Here is a 17,475-nt window from a genome sequence, read left to right as displayed (position 1 = left end):
TACAAGAAACACAAATTACTTAAAGTTACCTATTTTTTTTAAAAAAAAAGGAAACTTATAATGAGAAAATTAAAGTTATGGAATGACATTTTATTTAATTTAGTGGTGATTATAGCAATAAACTCTTTACGTTTAAGTTCATATGAGAAATCTTTGACTACCTTAATTACTCTGATTCTGAATGATACACTACAAAAGGAAAACAGGAAAAAGTGTTTATCACCAACATACAAAATTAACCCCCCCCCATTTCTTTAATGTTCTATTGACATTGTTGCCACTTTTCCTATGTCTTTAGTGCTTATAGTTTTGTAGCTGAAATGCGCGGCAGCCGAACAGACGTTAGACATGAACCAATGAGCTCGGAACAAGTTGCCAAACTTCCGCTGAAAAAAGTTGATTTTAGTAAGAGGAATATTGACAAGGTTTTCGTCTCACTTAGGACATACAGCATGCCGATTGAATGTGACTACTATACCACAGTATAGACAACATTGCTGTAAGTAGATTGGTCTACGCGAAGGTATTGCTTAACATTAAAGGTCAAAAGACTGTAGCGCACAATAGCTTCATAATAACAATCTTATTGATATTGCTGGTGCTTATGTATGTAACAACACTGTATTAGAGAACACTGTGTAACTACGCATACCGTAGTTTGGAAGTGTAAAAGAAATGCACACAAGAAAACAAAGTTGCATTTGTTACTCACCACCATCCTGTACATTATTCTAGTTGTATAATTTTAATTACCTGTGATACTGGAAACGCTGGTGAAATTAGAGGAATAGAAATAGGAAGAAGACCCAGTCCTGCGAAAGTGTTACTAGAAAGAATATCAGGAAGAAGGCTGGTCAAGTTTGTTTGAGGAAGAAGAAGTTGCCCCAACTGAAAATGCATTAAAATAAGTTAGAACTCAACTAGTTTTATCGCCAAGATGTACAAGAAACACAAATTACTTAAAGTTACCTATTTTTTTTAAAAAAAAAGGAAACTTATAATGAGAAAATTAAAGTTATGGAATGACATTTTATTTAATTTAGTGGTGATTATAGCAATAAACTCTTTACGTTTAAGTTCATATGAGAAATCTTTGACTACCTTAATTACTCTGATTCTGAATGATACACTACAAAAGGAAAACAGGAAAAAGTGTTTATCACCAACATACAAAATTAACCCCCCCCCCATTTCTTTAATGTTCTATTGACATTGTTGCCACTTTTCCTATGTCTTTAGTGCTTATAGTTTTGTAGCTGAAATGCGCGGCAGCCGAACAGACGTTAGACATGAACCAATGAGCTCGGAACAAGTTGCCAAACTTCCGCTGAAAAAAGTTGATTTTAGTAAGAGGAATATTGACAAGGTTTTCGTCTCACTTAGGACATACAGCATGCCGATTGAATGTGACTACTATACCACAGTATAGACAACATTGCTGTAAGTAGATTGGTCTACGCGAAGGTATTGCTTAACATTAAAGGTCAAAAGACTGTAGCGCACAATAGCTTCATAATAACAATCTTATTGATATTGCTGGTGCTTATGTATGTAACAACACTGTATTAGAGAAATATAACCTTAAACTATAATATTTTCGGCTACCGAATTCATACTAAGCTCACGTCCTAAATACGAATAATTTTCTAGAGATAAGATCTGTTTTGAAACAGTTTCTACTCACGTTTAGTGTTGTTTATCTTTTACACTAGTTTAATTTTCATTAGTAGACAATATTTTTCTTTCTTTTAAAGAAGTATTTTACACTTATCAAAACTTTATCATCAATAAAGTTAAGTTTACCACTGCTAAGTCGTACGCACAACACCAAGCGATGAGGTGTGTTGAATTGAACGTATGACTCTTGTATCACGCTTGTTTCCAATGCTTCGTTATAATAATAACAAAAACATAATGGTTTTAGTTTCGGGCCACTTTTTCGTAGCCCACCTTATATTATCACATTTTGCCCCTGAAACTGAGCAAAAAAAATAAAAGCAGAACAAATGTGTTGGAAACTTATTTTACATAGAAAGTTTTACTAGTTGTATGTTTCTTAAAAGCTGTCATCGTAGAAACCGTTGTAAATAATTCATTTGGTGACTATTATCCAAGAACGGTATAATCAACAAGAGGGAATCCAAATTAGTGGTAATTAAAAAAGAAAAATATTAAAAGATAATGCATATCGTATCACAACAATAAAATAATTTAAAAGAAAGTAAAAATACCTTATCCAGTTCCTTTTTTACCCTGTCGGGATTGTCTTTGAGGTTGCCTAGAAGTCTAGTGCTGAGATAAATATCGCTTAGCAATGTAGTAAGAATCTGCGGTTCTCGTGGTTGTGGATACTGAATAGTCTGAGCCAATATTGTTAGAGGAAGACAAGCACATGCCAGAAGAAGAATATTTGCCATACCTTAGTTCTGTAAAGAAAACGAATAAAGAAAAAAATATTACGTTATGTTGATTTGAAACAAACTTTAGTATTTACGCAATCTACTTAGTTTGAACTTCAAATACTCATACGTGACTGAGATCTTAAACAATGAATCTTCAGAATACTAGTAATAAATTATTCATTGGTTACACAATGTTTAGGACTACAAATTATCTCGCTCATATTACTTTAAAAATATTCAGAAGTAATCAATTTCAACTAGAAACAAAGAACAAGAATTTTTCTTTTTAAATTTTCATGTGTGTTGAATGGTATTCCACATACAATATGGATTTACTGATGACTTCTGGTTCATCCTCTGTGCATTATAATGATTTAGGGGCTTGTGTATAGTCCGCTCCCCCCAGTTCTTTGTCACCGGAACTGGAAGAGTCACTACAACTACTTATATCGAGAACAAAACCCAACTAGCCCCTGCGGAGCTTCTAACCCGTTCTACTACTACTACTACTACTATTGCTACTAACTACCACTACTACTACTATTATTGCTACTAACTACTACTACTGCTACTTCTACTACTACTACCGCTACTACTACTACTACTACTTGTACTAAAACTTCCTTACCACAACATTTACATCTTAAATCTTTATAACATGCGATTCCGATTCATTATGAACTAGTATGAATCGTTAGAATCACTATGATTCGTTAAAAATCACTGGGGGGGCGGGCTATACTCAATCCGATTTAGGTCTCATTCGAATGGAAGTTTTACGAAATGTTGATGCAGTGTGGACTTTTTGATAGCCTCTGGTTCATCTTCTGTGCATCATAATAAGAACAATGTTTAGCAGAAGGGGTCCAGCTATTTTTTCTGAAAAATTTTACAATTTTGGTAGCTTCTGTTCACATTAGGTTAGATTCTGTTAGGTTATTTTACGTTATGTTGGATTATATTAGTGTAGAGGTTCAGGATAATTTTCGAAAAAATTATAGAATTTCACTTATTTCTAATGATATGAGGTTAGTTTAAGTTAGTTTAGTTTAAGTTAGGTTAGATTTGGTTAGGTTATGTTAGGTCTAAGTACTTGCATCTTTCATTTCTTCCGTAAATTTTGCATTTTTTATATACTTCTGGACCCCTTCTGATAAACATTTACCCATAATAGTTATCAGTGGCGTACGTACAAGTTTATCAAAGGACAGCTGGTTCATGCTCATATATTACGATTCAGGTGTTTGAATCGTAATATAGTAAATTAGAATTTTGCATAATATCTTGCTTAAAGCGGGGCGAGGTTAAAACAATAAAATCTCTTTTTGCGTTCGTTACTATAGTTGTCTGCTGTTCAAAATGTAACTGATCGCAAAAGTTAATGTGCATATTTTATCCTTTTTCATACATTGTTGGAGAATGAGATACATGATGAATAAAAGTGAACGATAATAAAATAGTTCATGAAGCTAAGATTACTTGCGGAAACAGAAAACTTCCCATAAAATGAAAAGAGTGCGGACATGATGGAGCCTGACAAAAATTAACATATCTAGGGTCGAATCTACACTTAGAGAAAAAAGATACGTGACAAACGAAAAGATATATATATATATATATATATATATATATATATTAAGAAACACATACGTAAATCTTGTAATTTCCGAACTTAACGGCCAAAGTATGTATTATACGTACATTTCGTATAAGTTTAATGACGTCATTCATGTGACATCATCTACAGTAAAAGTATGTACGGTACGTATACCATCTATTCATAGCTGTTATATACGGATTGATATAGACTGAAAAGAAAATAGTATGACGTCACATCCTTTTCGTTGCCATGGCGATCGCCATTTTATTTTCTAAACAACAAGTAGCCTAAATACCTAAAGGACCTAAATGAGAAGCAAAAACAATGATGAAATATTTCGGAATAGCAAACATTAGAGTGAATGAAACATTTATGTTTCTTTTTAAATATTTCTAATCAATGAAACTAAAAGAACAGATATAGAAAAAGAAAAGTATACTCATCTTTGTTCATAATCAGATATTAACTTTAAATAATTCTGAAAAATTTTTGATTTATCAATAAGTATATCATAGCATTGCATACGTGAACAGGATTAATGTTTAACAGTTGGTTAGAATATACGCTGAACCATTCATAGTTGAAAATTTTCTTATTGTACTGTTTCTAAATGCTTTAAAAAAAATAAAATAAAAGTAGATAGGGAATATAAGAAAAGATCTGACCTATATCCACTGATGGTCCGGACTGAAAATTTCCAAAGGCTTGCTTTTTCCTCCTTTCTTTTGTAATATTGTAGATATTAATATTGTGCACTTCCATTATCAAGAATGAACATAAGGAAAGTAAATGTCCCGATAGAATTAACATCGTTGTAAAATATTTTTAAATTGTATATTTTTACAGCTATCCTTGTGCCACAGTTTGTCAATCTGCACCTTAGGGTGCTTATATTGTGATAATTGCTTCTTAAGTTGGATTACATGACAATGACGTTTACATTAATTATTTGCTTTCTACCTTATCACTTAAAGATCCAGGGATTTTAGGAATAAGTTCCTTAGATATTACTCTTTTTTATATACATTTTATTGATTTTCTTCGTAATTTCCTTATTCTAAATCTGTATCCTTTCTCACCAATTGTATTAGTCGTTAAAACATTTTATAATTACAAATAAATTTACAGCCGTTGTCCATTGTACTAGACTTTAAAATACAGCATTCACTTCACGCGTTTGTATAGAAAAAAACTTGGCGATCACCATGGTAACGGAAAGGAAATGACGACATCACTATTTCAGTCTATTGAGAACGCATACTGACTATCAGTATGCAGCATAATTGCAAGAAGTACGTAACATACGCCCTGCACATATGTTCGTTACGTTCATCCATAAGACAGCATCTCTACTGTACGTATGTCCCTTTCGTATGACTAGATACAGCATGCATACTGTATGTATGACTCATACGAATTTTCCGTAGGTCGAATATAACTTCTCTATATACAGCATACATACTATTGGTATTCTCACTGCAAAAATGAGATGGTAAAAGAAGTGTTAAAAACAGACTTTGACCATCACTTCAATGTGTTCTATGTTTGTTATTATTAACTTAGAAATAATTTCATATCTATCCGGGGTTAGGCGGTTCGTACAAGACACGACATTCTTTTAAGCCAGATTTGTTTGCGAGTTTATGGAACCTAAATTTGGAGGACGGTTGCAGGGCTGTATGCCACCATTAGCTGGAGTTGTAAGATGGGGATACGGACAAAATCTCGCGGCCGAAACATCGCCGCTCAAAATCTCGCCGGCCAAAACCTCGCGTGGCCAAAACCTCGCCACCCAAATCCTCGCGGGACAAAATCTCGCCGGGCCAAAACCTCGCGTTGCCAAAAACATCGCCGCCCAAAATCTCGCCGGGCCAAAACCTCGTAGGCCAAAATCTCACCTGCAGCTTAATAAAAAAATCAGTGTAGTATAACAATATCTGCTGCTTTTCTTATAAGTAAAAAGAAAAAAAGGAAGGAAGACTTGGTGTGGTGAGAGTAGGGGCGCCGAATTCTACTTCGCCTGAATTCTAAATCTTGCTATGGTTCTGTACGTATATATATCCCACTCCCTTTTGTTGTGTCGACAAAGTGAAATTATAAAAGACATCCTAGGCTCGAACCTCATCTATGTTGAAAATTTGATTGAGATAGGTAGGATGGCTCAAGAGGTATAATGTAACAAACACAGTCATTTAATTTTTTTATATATATAGATGTCCAGAGCATGCATTAGAATTTTTCTTGTCATTATTTTAATGTAATTATGTGTTATTACTAAATATATACATATAGTAATATATAGAACATTCTACATTGAAGAAATCGTCGTGAAAAGGTTTTATCCTGACGACATTTCTTCCCAGGCGACACTACGTCTCGCTTAATTTAGACTAGGCGAGATTCTGTATGGCGAGATCATTACAACGAGGTTTTGGTCAGGCGAGATTTTGGGTATGGCGATATTTTGGGGCGCGAGGTTTTGGAAGACGAGGTTTTGGCAAGGCGAGGTTTTGGTCCGGCGAGATTTTGGCCCGCAAGGTTTTGAGTGGCGAGGTTTTGGCTAGGCGAGGTTTTGGCCCCGCGAGATTTTGGCCCGCGATGTTTTGGGCGACGAGGTTTTGTTCCGCGAGGTTTTGGGTGGCGAGGTTTTGACCAGGCGAGGTTTAGGCCCGGCGAGATTTTGGGCCGCGAGGTTTTGGAGGCGAGGTTTTGGTCCGCGAGGTTCTGGCCACGAGGTTTTGTACCCAAGGGCGGGGAGGTCTGGTTGGACAACGTAACCAAATAAATGGTTAGAGTAGACAACAGTGGTAAACTGCTGGCATGCGGCTGCTTAAGCCATGAGAGATGGAGAGAACTCTAGTATGAAGAGCATGAAATGTTTAATAATGAGCTAGTATTATGTGCAATGAGAATGGCATTGATAAAATACGCGGCTAAGATTATATCGGTCTATGACAACGGTGCATTCGTATATAGTGGGAAGGTGATCGTGGGTAGGCATATCGTGCTAAAGCTGAAACTTCATCTAGTAGCTCATGTTAATTGGGTGTACCAGATCGATGCAGTTTGTAATATAGCGTTAGAGAAGATGGTAGAGGTGTAGCAATGGGGTTGAAAATTATGGACGACGACATATTTTAGCAATGCGGGTATCGAAAACCTTGAGTAGGTCAGATGGAAAGTGTGTCGTTAAAGAACTTTAACTTAAAAGTTCGGAACTATTGATAACCAGGTGTGATTGCTAGGCTCAGAAAGACTTTATACGCAAGCACTAAAAGTTCAAACGGTGACGTATATTAACGTTCAATTGTGTGAGATGATATCTCCAGGTAATATGTTTATCAAATGTTGCACCCAAGTGTTTGAAAAAGTATTAGAGAGCTAAAAGGAGACAAACGTAAACGTCCTGGTCTGCGACTGTTACAATATTTTCGCCGTTTGAGCCAAAATAGAGTCATTTGAATCTTCTTAGAATTTAGCTTTAACTTCCACTTGAGACAGAATGTAGTGAGTTTATCCAAAGTTGGTCATAGGAGTTGATTAATGGAGTCAACAGAAGATTCCAACGTAAGGTTAGCACTGTCATCAGCAAATTATAATGCATTTATTGGAGGCTGAAGTTGATACATGTCGGTAACATAAAGGGTACAAAACTGAACCTTGTAATACACCAACATTGATTGGAAAGTTGATAGATCTGTCATGTGATCTGTACGAAATCAATGGGCTGGTGAAGAAAATTCGCAACTAATCGAACATAGGAATGAGGAAGTAGACGTTTTAGTTTGACAAGTAATCCTTCATCTCAAAAAATATTAAACGCTCGTTCAATATCAAAGGAGATAAAGATGGAAGGCGAATGCTCGTTCAAATAGTTAACAGCAAGGGTAGAAAGCCTAAGTAACTGGCCACTAGTACTATAGAATGGGTGGGATCCAGTTTAAATAGTTGTTGGTTTGTTCTCGACTTCTAGGTAATGAAGCCATTTCCTCAAGATGAGTTCAAGTGTCTTGCTAAACACATTAGTAACGGGCCGATAACGGCTAACGGGTCGATAACGGTTGGATACTTGTGAGGCTTTAAAAATGCTTAAATTATTGCAAGTTTCTATTGAATAGGAAAGTAACCTGTACACAAAATAATAGTATACAGAGAGGCAAGTAAAACTAGAAACGGCAAAGGTGCATTAAGAAGTTGGCGATAAGTAATATAATCTGCTCCCGGAGTTGTCTTACATGGTGTTGAATACCAGTTGTAATATCATCAGATGTGATGGGAGTACTAAGTTGATTTGTGGGCCCAAGCTGATAGACAAAATCAAGGTGAAATGATGGTTGCGTAAGAGATGCCTCGTGCAAGATACAGGTGTTTGCAGAAACAGTGAAAAACGGAGTAGCATGTAAACATTCTCTCACGATAGGTAGTGAAAACTGCCGTCTTTTCTGTATCCGTCATTAGTATTTGGTCATCATTGACTATGGAGCATTGTCGGCTTTGTTTCTGAAAAGCTAGGTCCTTAAACAGATTCCAAAATTTAGTTGGTCTTGTCTTATGACGTAATGTATTGCAGAAGATGCACTAGTCAAGTACTATGTAGTTCTTAACCATACATTGAAATTGGTGGTATAGTAGAAGAAATTGGCTGTCATGTATGTGACTACACTCAGTTAAATATTTGTGTGAACGGTTAAGAATAGTGATAGATACAAGGTATAGAGTAAACAAGGTCTGGAGGATTGGTTGTCAGATTTTGGAACTCTATAATCAACAGTCTGAGATACTAAGGTAGTCATAGTAAGAGATACTCAATACACTCAACAACATTGATTAGAATAGGAGTAGTGTCTGGGAAATGTTCAGTGATATAAGTGCTGTGCTGGTCCCAACGAGCTTTAGTAAAACTATACCTTGGCTGGCGCACGCGATGGTAAAAACGCGTTGGACTTCAGACGTGGAGTTATAGAGAAATATTGTTAGATGATTACTACCGACGGAGCCCAGAACATAAATTACTACATTAAATAAAATTAAATCTTTCAGTTTAACGTCCCACGATTATGCCCTTTAGACTAAGGGAGACAACATCGCTAAGGGAAGTAAATTATGATGGAAGAATTGGTGGAATAGGAGCGTTGGAGGAAATGAAAGTATCCCGCCTAAACCCACGGACACGATGATGTCTCAATAGTAATAAGAGATAACAAATTGTTAGAGATAGTGACTACGTTAGAACTATTATTATACCACATTGACTTGATCTCTAGTCTTCCGTTGCAAGCGCTGCTATCGTCTGAAGGAATTCCACTCGCTTTCTCTCACTTAGCAACAGCTGAACTCTTATTGGCTCAACGCAAGGGTGTGTGAGGGTGTGAGATTTAATTCGTATTTTTGCCACAGCTCAAGACATTTTGGAGCACAATAGTATCGCTTTCTGTACATATAGGGTGTATGCAGAAAGGAACTATGTGTGGTTTAGGAAAGAGTTATTTTCTAACCTGGTGTATGAGAATGATAGATGATGTCTGCTAAGAGAATGTATATTCGAAAGTTGAAATCTAATAAATCAAGAAACGATACTGAAGAAATTGTGTCGATCGAACATAAAATGGTGGGGAAGTAGAGGGTCAGTATAACCTGTTCGGAATTTTTTTTTTCTGGAGTAGGTGGTATGATATGGTGCCGTGGAAGAAAATATTCAACAAATTTAGCCGTACCACCATGTGCATTGTTTTTAGGCTGGTCAAAGTTAGACAATAACGTAGAAAATAAAAACAGTCAAATTATTTTAAACTGGTTTCATTAGGAAGAATACTATCTGTATTGTGCTACGTTGTCAAGGTTTCTCAGAGAACTTGGTTGGTGGGTAGCGAAACAACATTATAAAATAGCAATGAAATATCTTTCTCCTCTATTTTGTACAACTAACGATGAGTGTCGGTATAAAAAAATGGAGGAATGTATAGGGGCAAGAATATATAGCTGCTATGTGAAGTTGGAAAATATCGAAGGCAGCCTTTGTTGCGTAATTGAGAATAGCCTCGCATTGGAGTGGAAATGCATTTTGAAGAACAATAGTGATAAACTAGTCAGTACATTTTCGAGAGCAGGTGGTAGTAAGAAGAATATTTGGGTGGTTGCTGAGATACTTGTTGGGTGTCATGCCACATAGTCGTGAAGAGGCACAACAGTATTAGGCTTATCTGGGAGTGGTTTAGGGTTGCCACCACACTTGTAGGAAGCTGGATTTTTCTCATCGCAAGTTTATACCTAGAAGATTTATTGAGCTTAGGACACTTTAATTTATGATTTCCTTTGTAACGTGAGGAGATGGAAAGATTGGTGCATTTGTTCGTAGGTGCATTATAAATTAAGCACTTTCGCATCATATTGAGAGAGCCGGAAGTAGTATGAAGCTCCACCCAGTGGTGACAATGGTAGATGTAGACATCGTTATTCAGATCATCTACCAGTATCAAATCAGCTATTGAGAGTCAGATCGTGCATTATTATTATTATTATTGTATTATTATAGCAGTATTAAACAGAATTCTCAAGTGGGATGAATGCCATCCTGTATCAGTTCATTGAGAGTATCTTGTTCCATGTACGCAGAATCAACTCCACATATAACCATATATAGTAACAGAGAGTGCCGAAGCGTAGGTAGTGTTTGATATATAGAATTTTGAGAAGCTGAATTTTCATGTTTTAAGATCAAGCATTGCTGATCCTACTTTATAGATAAGATGTTCATGAAAATCAGGCTTCTTGGTTTTTAAGATGATTTCTTTTGAAGTCTTACCATTGATGTTCATCGATTCTGGAACAATATCGGACAAGTTTGAGATAGAATTTCATGATGTCCATGAATTCAGAAGGAAAGTTGACAAAAAGAATGGGAAAAATGAAAGTTTGAGTAGTTTCCAAAGCGTCTCCAGAAACAGATAGTTCATAATGAAGTTGGGTGCTGTTCTTGGGCGAGCGTGAGCGAGAGTGAGATGCAAGAGTTCGAAGGTACTAGGAAGATGAAAGGGGACGCGCTCCTGTGTGATGATCAGTTGGCGGAACCATAAGAGTGGGCGGAAGTTTATGTTGTTCAATTGAGTGCTCTGATGGGTCAATAAGACCCGGCATTTTAGCGAACGTTTGTATAGTAACCCTGGTAATATTAATTCTCCTTTAGCTCAAAAGATTTGTGATTGTTCGGCTAATGTGCTATGCACTGAAGTATTGTTGTTTTGCCACTTAAAGCAGCGCATATAAGTTACTGCTTGACTAGCGTGCCAAGCATCGAAGTTCTGGTGCTTTGCCACGTAAAGTGGATTGATAACCGTGTTAAAACAAGAAAATAAAGCATAGGAGAGATGAAATAACCCACGAGTATCGTCTGAATATTGCGAGAGATGCAATCAGTGTAACTTCCCAAAAAGCCAATTGGAGATCTTTTGTCTGACGTACGCCATGTGTTTCGAAATATAAATTTCATCCCCGTCTGACAATGGAAGGCCATTGAAGGTAGCAACTTATCTATGGAAAGAAAGCAAACCATGGAAGTCTTGTTCATATTATGGCATAAATATCCAGTAACTGACAATGAAAATTTGTATATTAGTTTTCATTTTTTCTGTAAACAAAGTTTCAGACAGTATATTTGACATTTATACCACTACTTTGAAAAGCACCTTATATTTCCTGCAATCCTTCACGAAATAATGTTGTACGGGTATGAGTTTTCTGACAACATTTACGTAAGTGGAAGCGCTGTCGTCTGTGTGTGTGTGTGTGTGTTTTTTTTTTTGGTTATTTGTACTAGGAACATAGTGTGAATTGTATTAAGACATCATATACAACGATGCCAATTAATTACTTGAATTCGAAGAATGTGACCTACGTAAAACTACCATAGGCAGCGGGAGAAAGCACAGTATGTCTATATGGTTCAGTGGGAAAGGCTAAATATGAATTACACGCGAATTTTCTGTCATCTACTACTCATCCAAATAAGCCAAGTTTCCAGAAAATAAGCTAAATTAGCAATTTTGACTATAAAGTTCACGATGGCTGTCGTCTATTTAGGTAACGTAACAAATTACGAAATAAACTAGATACTGTACATGGGTGGTCAGGATGTCACATACACGTGGACTTACGTAACGTACAACTGATGTATGTAACATACAAAAGAGTGATAAATGTCAGAAGTATGACGTAATATCTAAGCAAGAAAAGGGCAGTATGTATGTAGCACACATATAACATATGTCACATATAGATTTACATAGTAAACATACGTATTCCATATATCTTGAAATATACTACTCTCCGGATAACTGTTTTTTTCTGATATACTTATATATACATATAGGCCTATATATATATATATATATATATATATATATATATATATATATATATATATATATATACAGGCGCAGATCCAAAGGGGGCTATAGCCGCCCTTGACGCTCAGGTATATAGTGGATAAAATGGACTTCAATTCGGCTTTACGCTGGATAAAGCGGCAAACTATGGTTTAGTCCCTCTCTTGATCATATCCTGGATTCGCCTCTCTCTCTCTCTCTGTATATATATATACGCACTGTGTTTCCGAGTCATTTTAGTACCTACGATTTCTCCTTACTTCACTCGTTTATTCCTGACTTTTTTGTCAATAAAGTTCTAAAATAACTATTACTGATGAAATTATTAGTCATAGTAGAGAATTATAATTTATAAGAAGCAATTCAGTCAATAACAGACACGTAATTGTTAATAATAAATCCCAGTCAAGAAGTATTTCGAAACATACTCAGACTTTTTTCAATCAATAGTAACAGTCCATTTCCATTCAACTAAGTATAACTTTATAAAACTGTTAGATAAGAGAGTTGAATATCTTGCATTATATTTAGGAAATAAATTATGTTAAATTACTTGCCTCCCGGAAATATTCCAATATGATGATCACTAATGTTTAATATGGAATTTAATTCGATTTCTTAACTATCTGTCTCTTATTCACAGATACAATGTAACAAGCACATAATAACGATGTTTTCAAGTGCATAGACGGAATGATTTGTTGTTTTTTTACAGAAGACTTCCTGTTAAATGATTGAAACCGGAAATGCGGTTATGTCTATAACTTGTTTTTAGGAAGGTCAAAAAACTTCTTAACGAAATCATCTATGAAGGTTCAGATATTCTTCAAGGATAGACACATATACATCATTCATTATTGGGCTTATTTGACACGCAAGATATATAAGTAGGTAAGCCTAATTATTGGGTTTGTCCATCAGTAGTTATATGGAAATTGTGACGTATGAAGTACATATGAGTTACTAAAATATTAAGTTAAAATAAAAACTGCTCACTATTTTTTTAAAATCCTTTCTTCAGTATGATAATAGAGGGCGCGGTGGCTCAGTGGTAGAGCGTTCACGTCCGGTGCTTGGGGTGCCTGGTTCGATCCCAGCTCATGCCGTGTGGACTTTGTGGTGGACAAACACAGTGCTCGTGGGTTTTCTCGGGATTTTCCCGTTTTCTCTCACTTTCTTTATTCCACCATTTCATTCATTTCTCATAATCTCCGTCTCCTTTAGCCTAACCGGCATAATCATGGGACGTAAAACAGAGATTTCATTTCATTTTCAGTATGATAATTTGTGTAAGGAGATATTTTTTGAATAATTGATTAAAGTGTGTAAACAACAACAACAAAAAAAAAAAAAAAACACACACACACACACAAATATACTTATATAAATCAACAGAAAAAGGTATAACTAATTTATATCTTAATGATTTATTTAGATATATTGAATTTAGACTTGTGTATCCCAACGTAAGACGCAATTTGAATTTTATGGAGAGCAAATCAGAGCATTTATGAACGATAAACAATACATAAAATTAAATGAAAGAATACCAGTACATATTGATGACATTTCCGATTACCTTTAAGCTCAAGATTATGCAAGAATGGACAAGTCAGCTGTCCTGGAAATTGATAGTGGCCAGGCGCGCATCCAAAGTTTTTGTTGGGAGAGGTTTAATCTTTGTGGGGAGGTTCAATACTACTATAAGCAACTACGTCAATGTAGTATTGAACGGGATTATTCTGCACCCGAAAAGACGATAGGTAATTGTAAAGTATTTCCACCTATATTTAAAAAAAAAAAAAAAAAAACAATGATAGACCTAGATTGTTTCTATAAAAGAAAGAATATAGATGAAATATAAGTACATTTATTTATAATAGTCCTCTCCAGAGCCAAACTCCATTTACAGAGGAACATAGATATAGTCATATAATTACGTATGATATATAGAAAGAAAAACATTATACATGTAAAAGAGAAAAAGAAAAAACAAGTAAAATAATAATAATAAAATTAAAATATTAGTAGTGTAAATACGAATTTTAAAAAAATGAAAAATAGTTTCCAGTATAGGTTCAAAATTCATAGAGATAACACTTCTTACTAGTTAATTAATTGTTATTCCATACCTAATGTCTCTTCAAAATATTATATTTGAGAATACGCAAATATATATGTAGAGATAGGATAACAGAAGTCAACATCCTCAACTGATAAAACCAACTGATTGAACGTTTTACAGGCTCTAACTATGGAAGACTTCTGGTGGTTTCTAATGTGACGCTATATCAATTACTTTCTTGTTAAAGAAGTATAGTTTTATTGAGAAAATGTACAAATGTATGGTCAGTTAGAAACTGTCGGAGAGGTCCGTATCCGCTGGAGCGCCGTGAGTGCACCCCCTGACAGTGGCAATATCTAAAGCGTTGTTCTGTGATATGTATTTATCTCACTTATTTCTTCAACTTTTAAATGTTTTTGAATAAACCTTAATCTTCCCGTGCGAAGACTGGGAATTTCATCCACTTTACCCATTTATATTCTTGTTTTAAAAGTAAGAAATTGTATGATTTAACCCAAAATGAACAAAAGTGTAGGAAAGCTAAACGATTATGACTAAACACTTCTGAAAATTTAAGTAAACAAGACAATTATTTATATATTTATTTATGAAATGACTGAGGGTGCTCCCAAGCAAGTGATAGTACGCAGTCATGGATCGATGTTCAGAAAGCTACACAGTGCAGAACTTATAACAGCTACAAGTCATCGAAAATGATACTCCAATAGGAAGTATGCACAGTTCTAGTCGGAAAGCTTAAAAAAATCACATAGACCGAAAAAGAAAGTGGAAGGCTAATATAAACCAGTACTGTCAAGAGATAATAGCAATCTCGGATGAATTGGCTCGTTACATGATAAAATCAAGTCACAAAATTCAGTTTTTGCGGCGATGAACTTTTATGATAATTAAACTATAAAGTGAGTTAATTACTCACAGGCGATATTGTGTTGATTTCTTCAACTAACAATCTGTATAGCAAGAAGTAGGTAACTAAATATACAGCTTATACATAATAATACTGAATTCGCGAAATGAAAACTTGGCTTAGCATCATACATAGTAGATTTCGTATAATCCTATCTTTCTGTACGTATTCGTGTTTGTTTTTATGCGTAGTGACACATCTCCAAAGTCATAAACATTGAGCGTATACAGTATATGATATTTTCTTAACTGTACAGAATACACTTAATTATTGTTTACTCTATAGAAGTAATAATTACAAGTACCTTATTAACTTGTTGTGTCAACATTTATCAAGCATTAAAAAAAATGCATTTCTTTGAGAATAGGTTCATAGAGTTAGCATTTTGCGTGTCTTCTATTGTATGACGAGCAAAACTATTTGCAAAAGTATATACAAACATAGTGAAACATAAAAACAAAGTCATTAATGTATGATTAGGATATAGTATTCTCACACTGAATGATAGGTTCAAAAGTGGAAATGACGATCTTCTCTACAATATTCGTCATTTTTTCGTTGTGTAATACATAATAAACAAAATTACGTAATTATCCTTGATTTTGTTGTATTTTCTGGTCTAAAGAATACTTTTTCTCTCTCAGCGTCAAATTCCATCTCAACGAAGGACAAACGCGTAACGTCTTACACCTCTATACCGGTACCATAGAATACGCTGGTGAAGTAAACGTCATTTCCGCTTCCTGTCCAGCTAGCTGGTTACAAACAAACCAGCTTCGAGCGGGTTATATGAAGAAGTTTACATGGTACTCGCCTATGAAAATGATTTGTTTCGTTTTCGGATATAACCATAACAGTTTAAGAGGTACATGCAATGTCTTTTTTTGTTTGTTTGTTTGTTTTCCCAAGAATGAAATTAGAAATATTGTACTATATAACTTATTAAAGAGAAACAAAAACAAAGCCACACTGTACAACAAGCGATATAGTGATTAATTACTTATTGGCCGAACATATATATATCTCAATCTTTTTGAAGAACACTCTCTCCTTGCATATTCTGCCAGAAAGAAGTTAAAACACACATATTTTTAGCAAAAGCTTCCTTGCTCTATCTTTCTTTGTTTGGTTGTTTGTGACATTTTTAGGCTAATTTCGCTGTTTCATATATATTAATACTCAGAACACTGAAAAATCATTTCTTAGTAAACTGATAATTGAATCACACGTTTAAAGGCATACTATAATCTTCGAACAGTGAATGCCCCAGCATGGAATATGATACTCGTCTGCGTCCGCTCTTTCCGATCCCCACCAGCGTTAAGTTCGATAACAATTTTACCTTTGTGATTACATATATGTGTAAAAATTTGAAACACTTGATTCAATTGAGATTTGCAGGTAATGGATGATTTTAAAATTGGTAAATCGGCATTATACCGGTACATATACATATGTAAGACAACCGCATTTAAGTAATCATAATCTAACCTAACCGTACCTTACCGCATATGAATTTTAGTAAGAGTATAGTACAGCCAATATAGTAAAGTTTAAACCTGTTAATTTATCTCATACCGTTTGACATAAAATATAATTGTTACATCCTATCGATCTACGCTAAGTACGCATGTAAAATACGGGATCATTATTTGAAAATTTATGTGTAAAATTTGTCTAATCTACGAAAATACTTCCGTGCAAGAAAATTATTTATGTAGAGGGAGAATATAGAAACAGCGTTAAAAATGTGCCATGGTTATTAAGAAATTAAAATGCAAATCCATTTGTAGTGACTACTAGTCCTGGTTAGTGTACGCTTTTCGTACTTGTCTTTCTTTCACGCATACCCAACTTCACTGATCCGCCTGCTCCCTACAAATGCATCCTTAAGGACAGCTTGAAGCTCGAGCGCATGTAATCATCATAGATGCAGTGTTACGTGAAGTGACCACCCAGCGTAAATTGGTACGTGTTCTTCTTATGAATTTTAATACATGTATATGCTGGCATGTTACAAAACTATACTTCGTTTGTGGTAGACGCAAAGAAAATTATTCAGATAACATTAGGACATTATATAGGATAGTTAAAGAGTC

At 35.0% G+C, this 17,475-nt stretch overlaps 1 protein-coding gene across 6 annotated transcripts in view; it reads right to left on the bottom strand.

The window, feature by feature from the left end:
- LOC145694442 (phospholipase B1, membrane-associated-like) overlaps positions 1–17,475 on the bottom strand; it is a 92,115-nt gene that overhangs the window by 19,199 nt on the left and 55,441 nt on the right. For 5 of the 6 annotated variants that reach the window (XM_081770710.1, XM_081770700.1, XM_081770690.1 and 2 more), the window contains exons 2-3: positions 2,232–2,426; positions 754–888 (exon numbers count right to left, since the gene is read on the bottom strand). In XM_081770710.1, coding sequence (XP_081626836.1) covers positions 754–888; positions 2,232–2,417 — 321 coding nt within the window. In that variant the 5' untranslated portion in view covers positions 2,418–2,426. The remainder of the gene's footprint in view (positions 1–753; positions 889–2,231; positions 2,427–17,475) is intronic. The other variant, XM_081770728.1, reaches the window with a different exon arrangement.

This window comes from Thermobia domestica, chromosome 1, assembly GCF_964235325.1.
Source record: "Thermobia domestica chromosome 1, izTheDome1.hap1.1, whole genome shotgun sequence".
Classification (NCBI taxonomy): domain Eukaryota; kingdom Metazoa; phylum Arthropoda; class Insecta; order Zygentoma; family Lepismatidae; genus Thermobia; species Thermobia domestica.
This window is presented reverse-complemented; position numbering and strand designations above follow the sequence as displayed.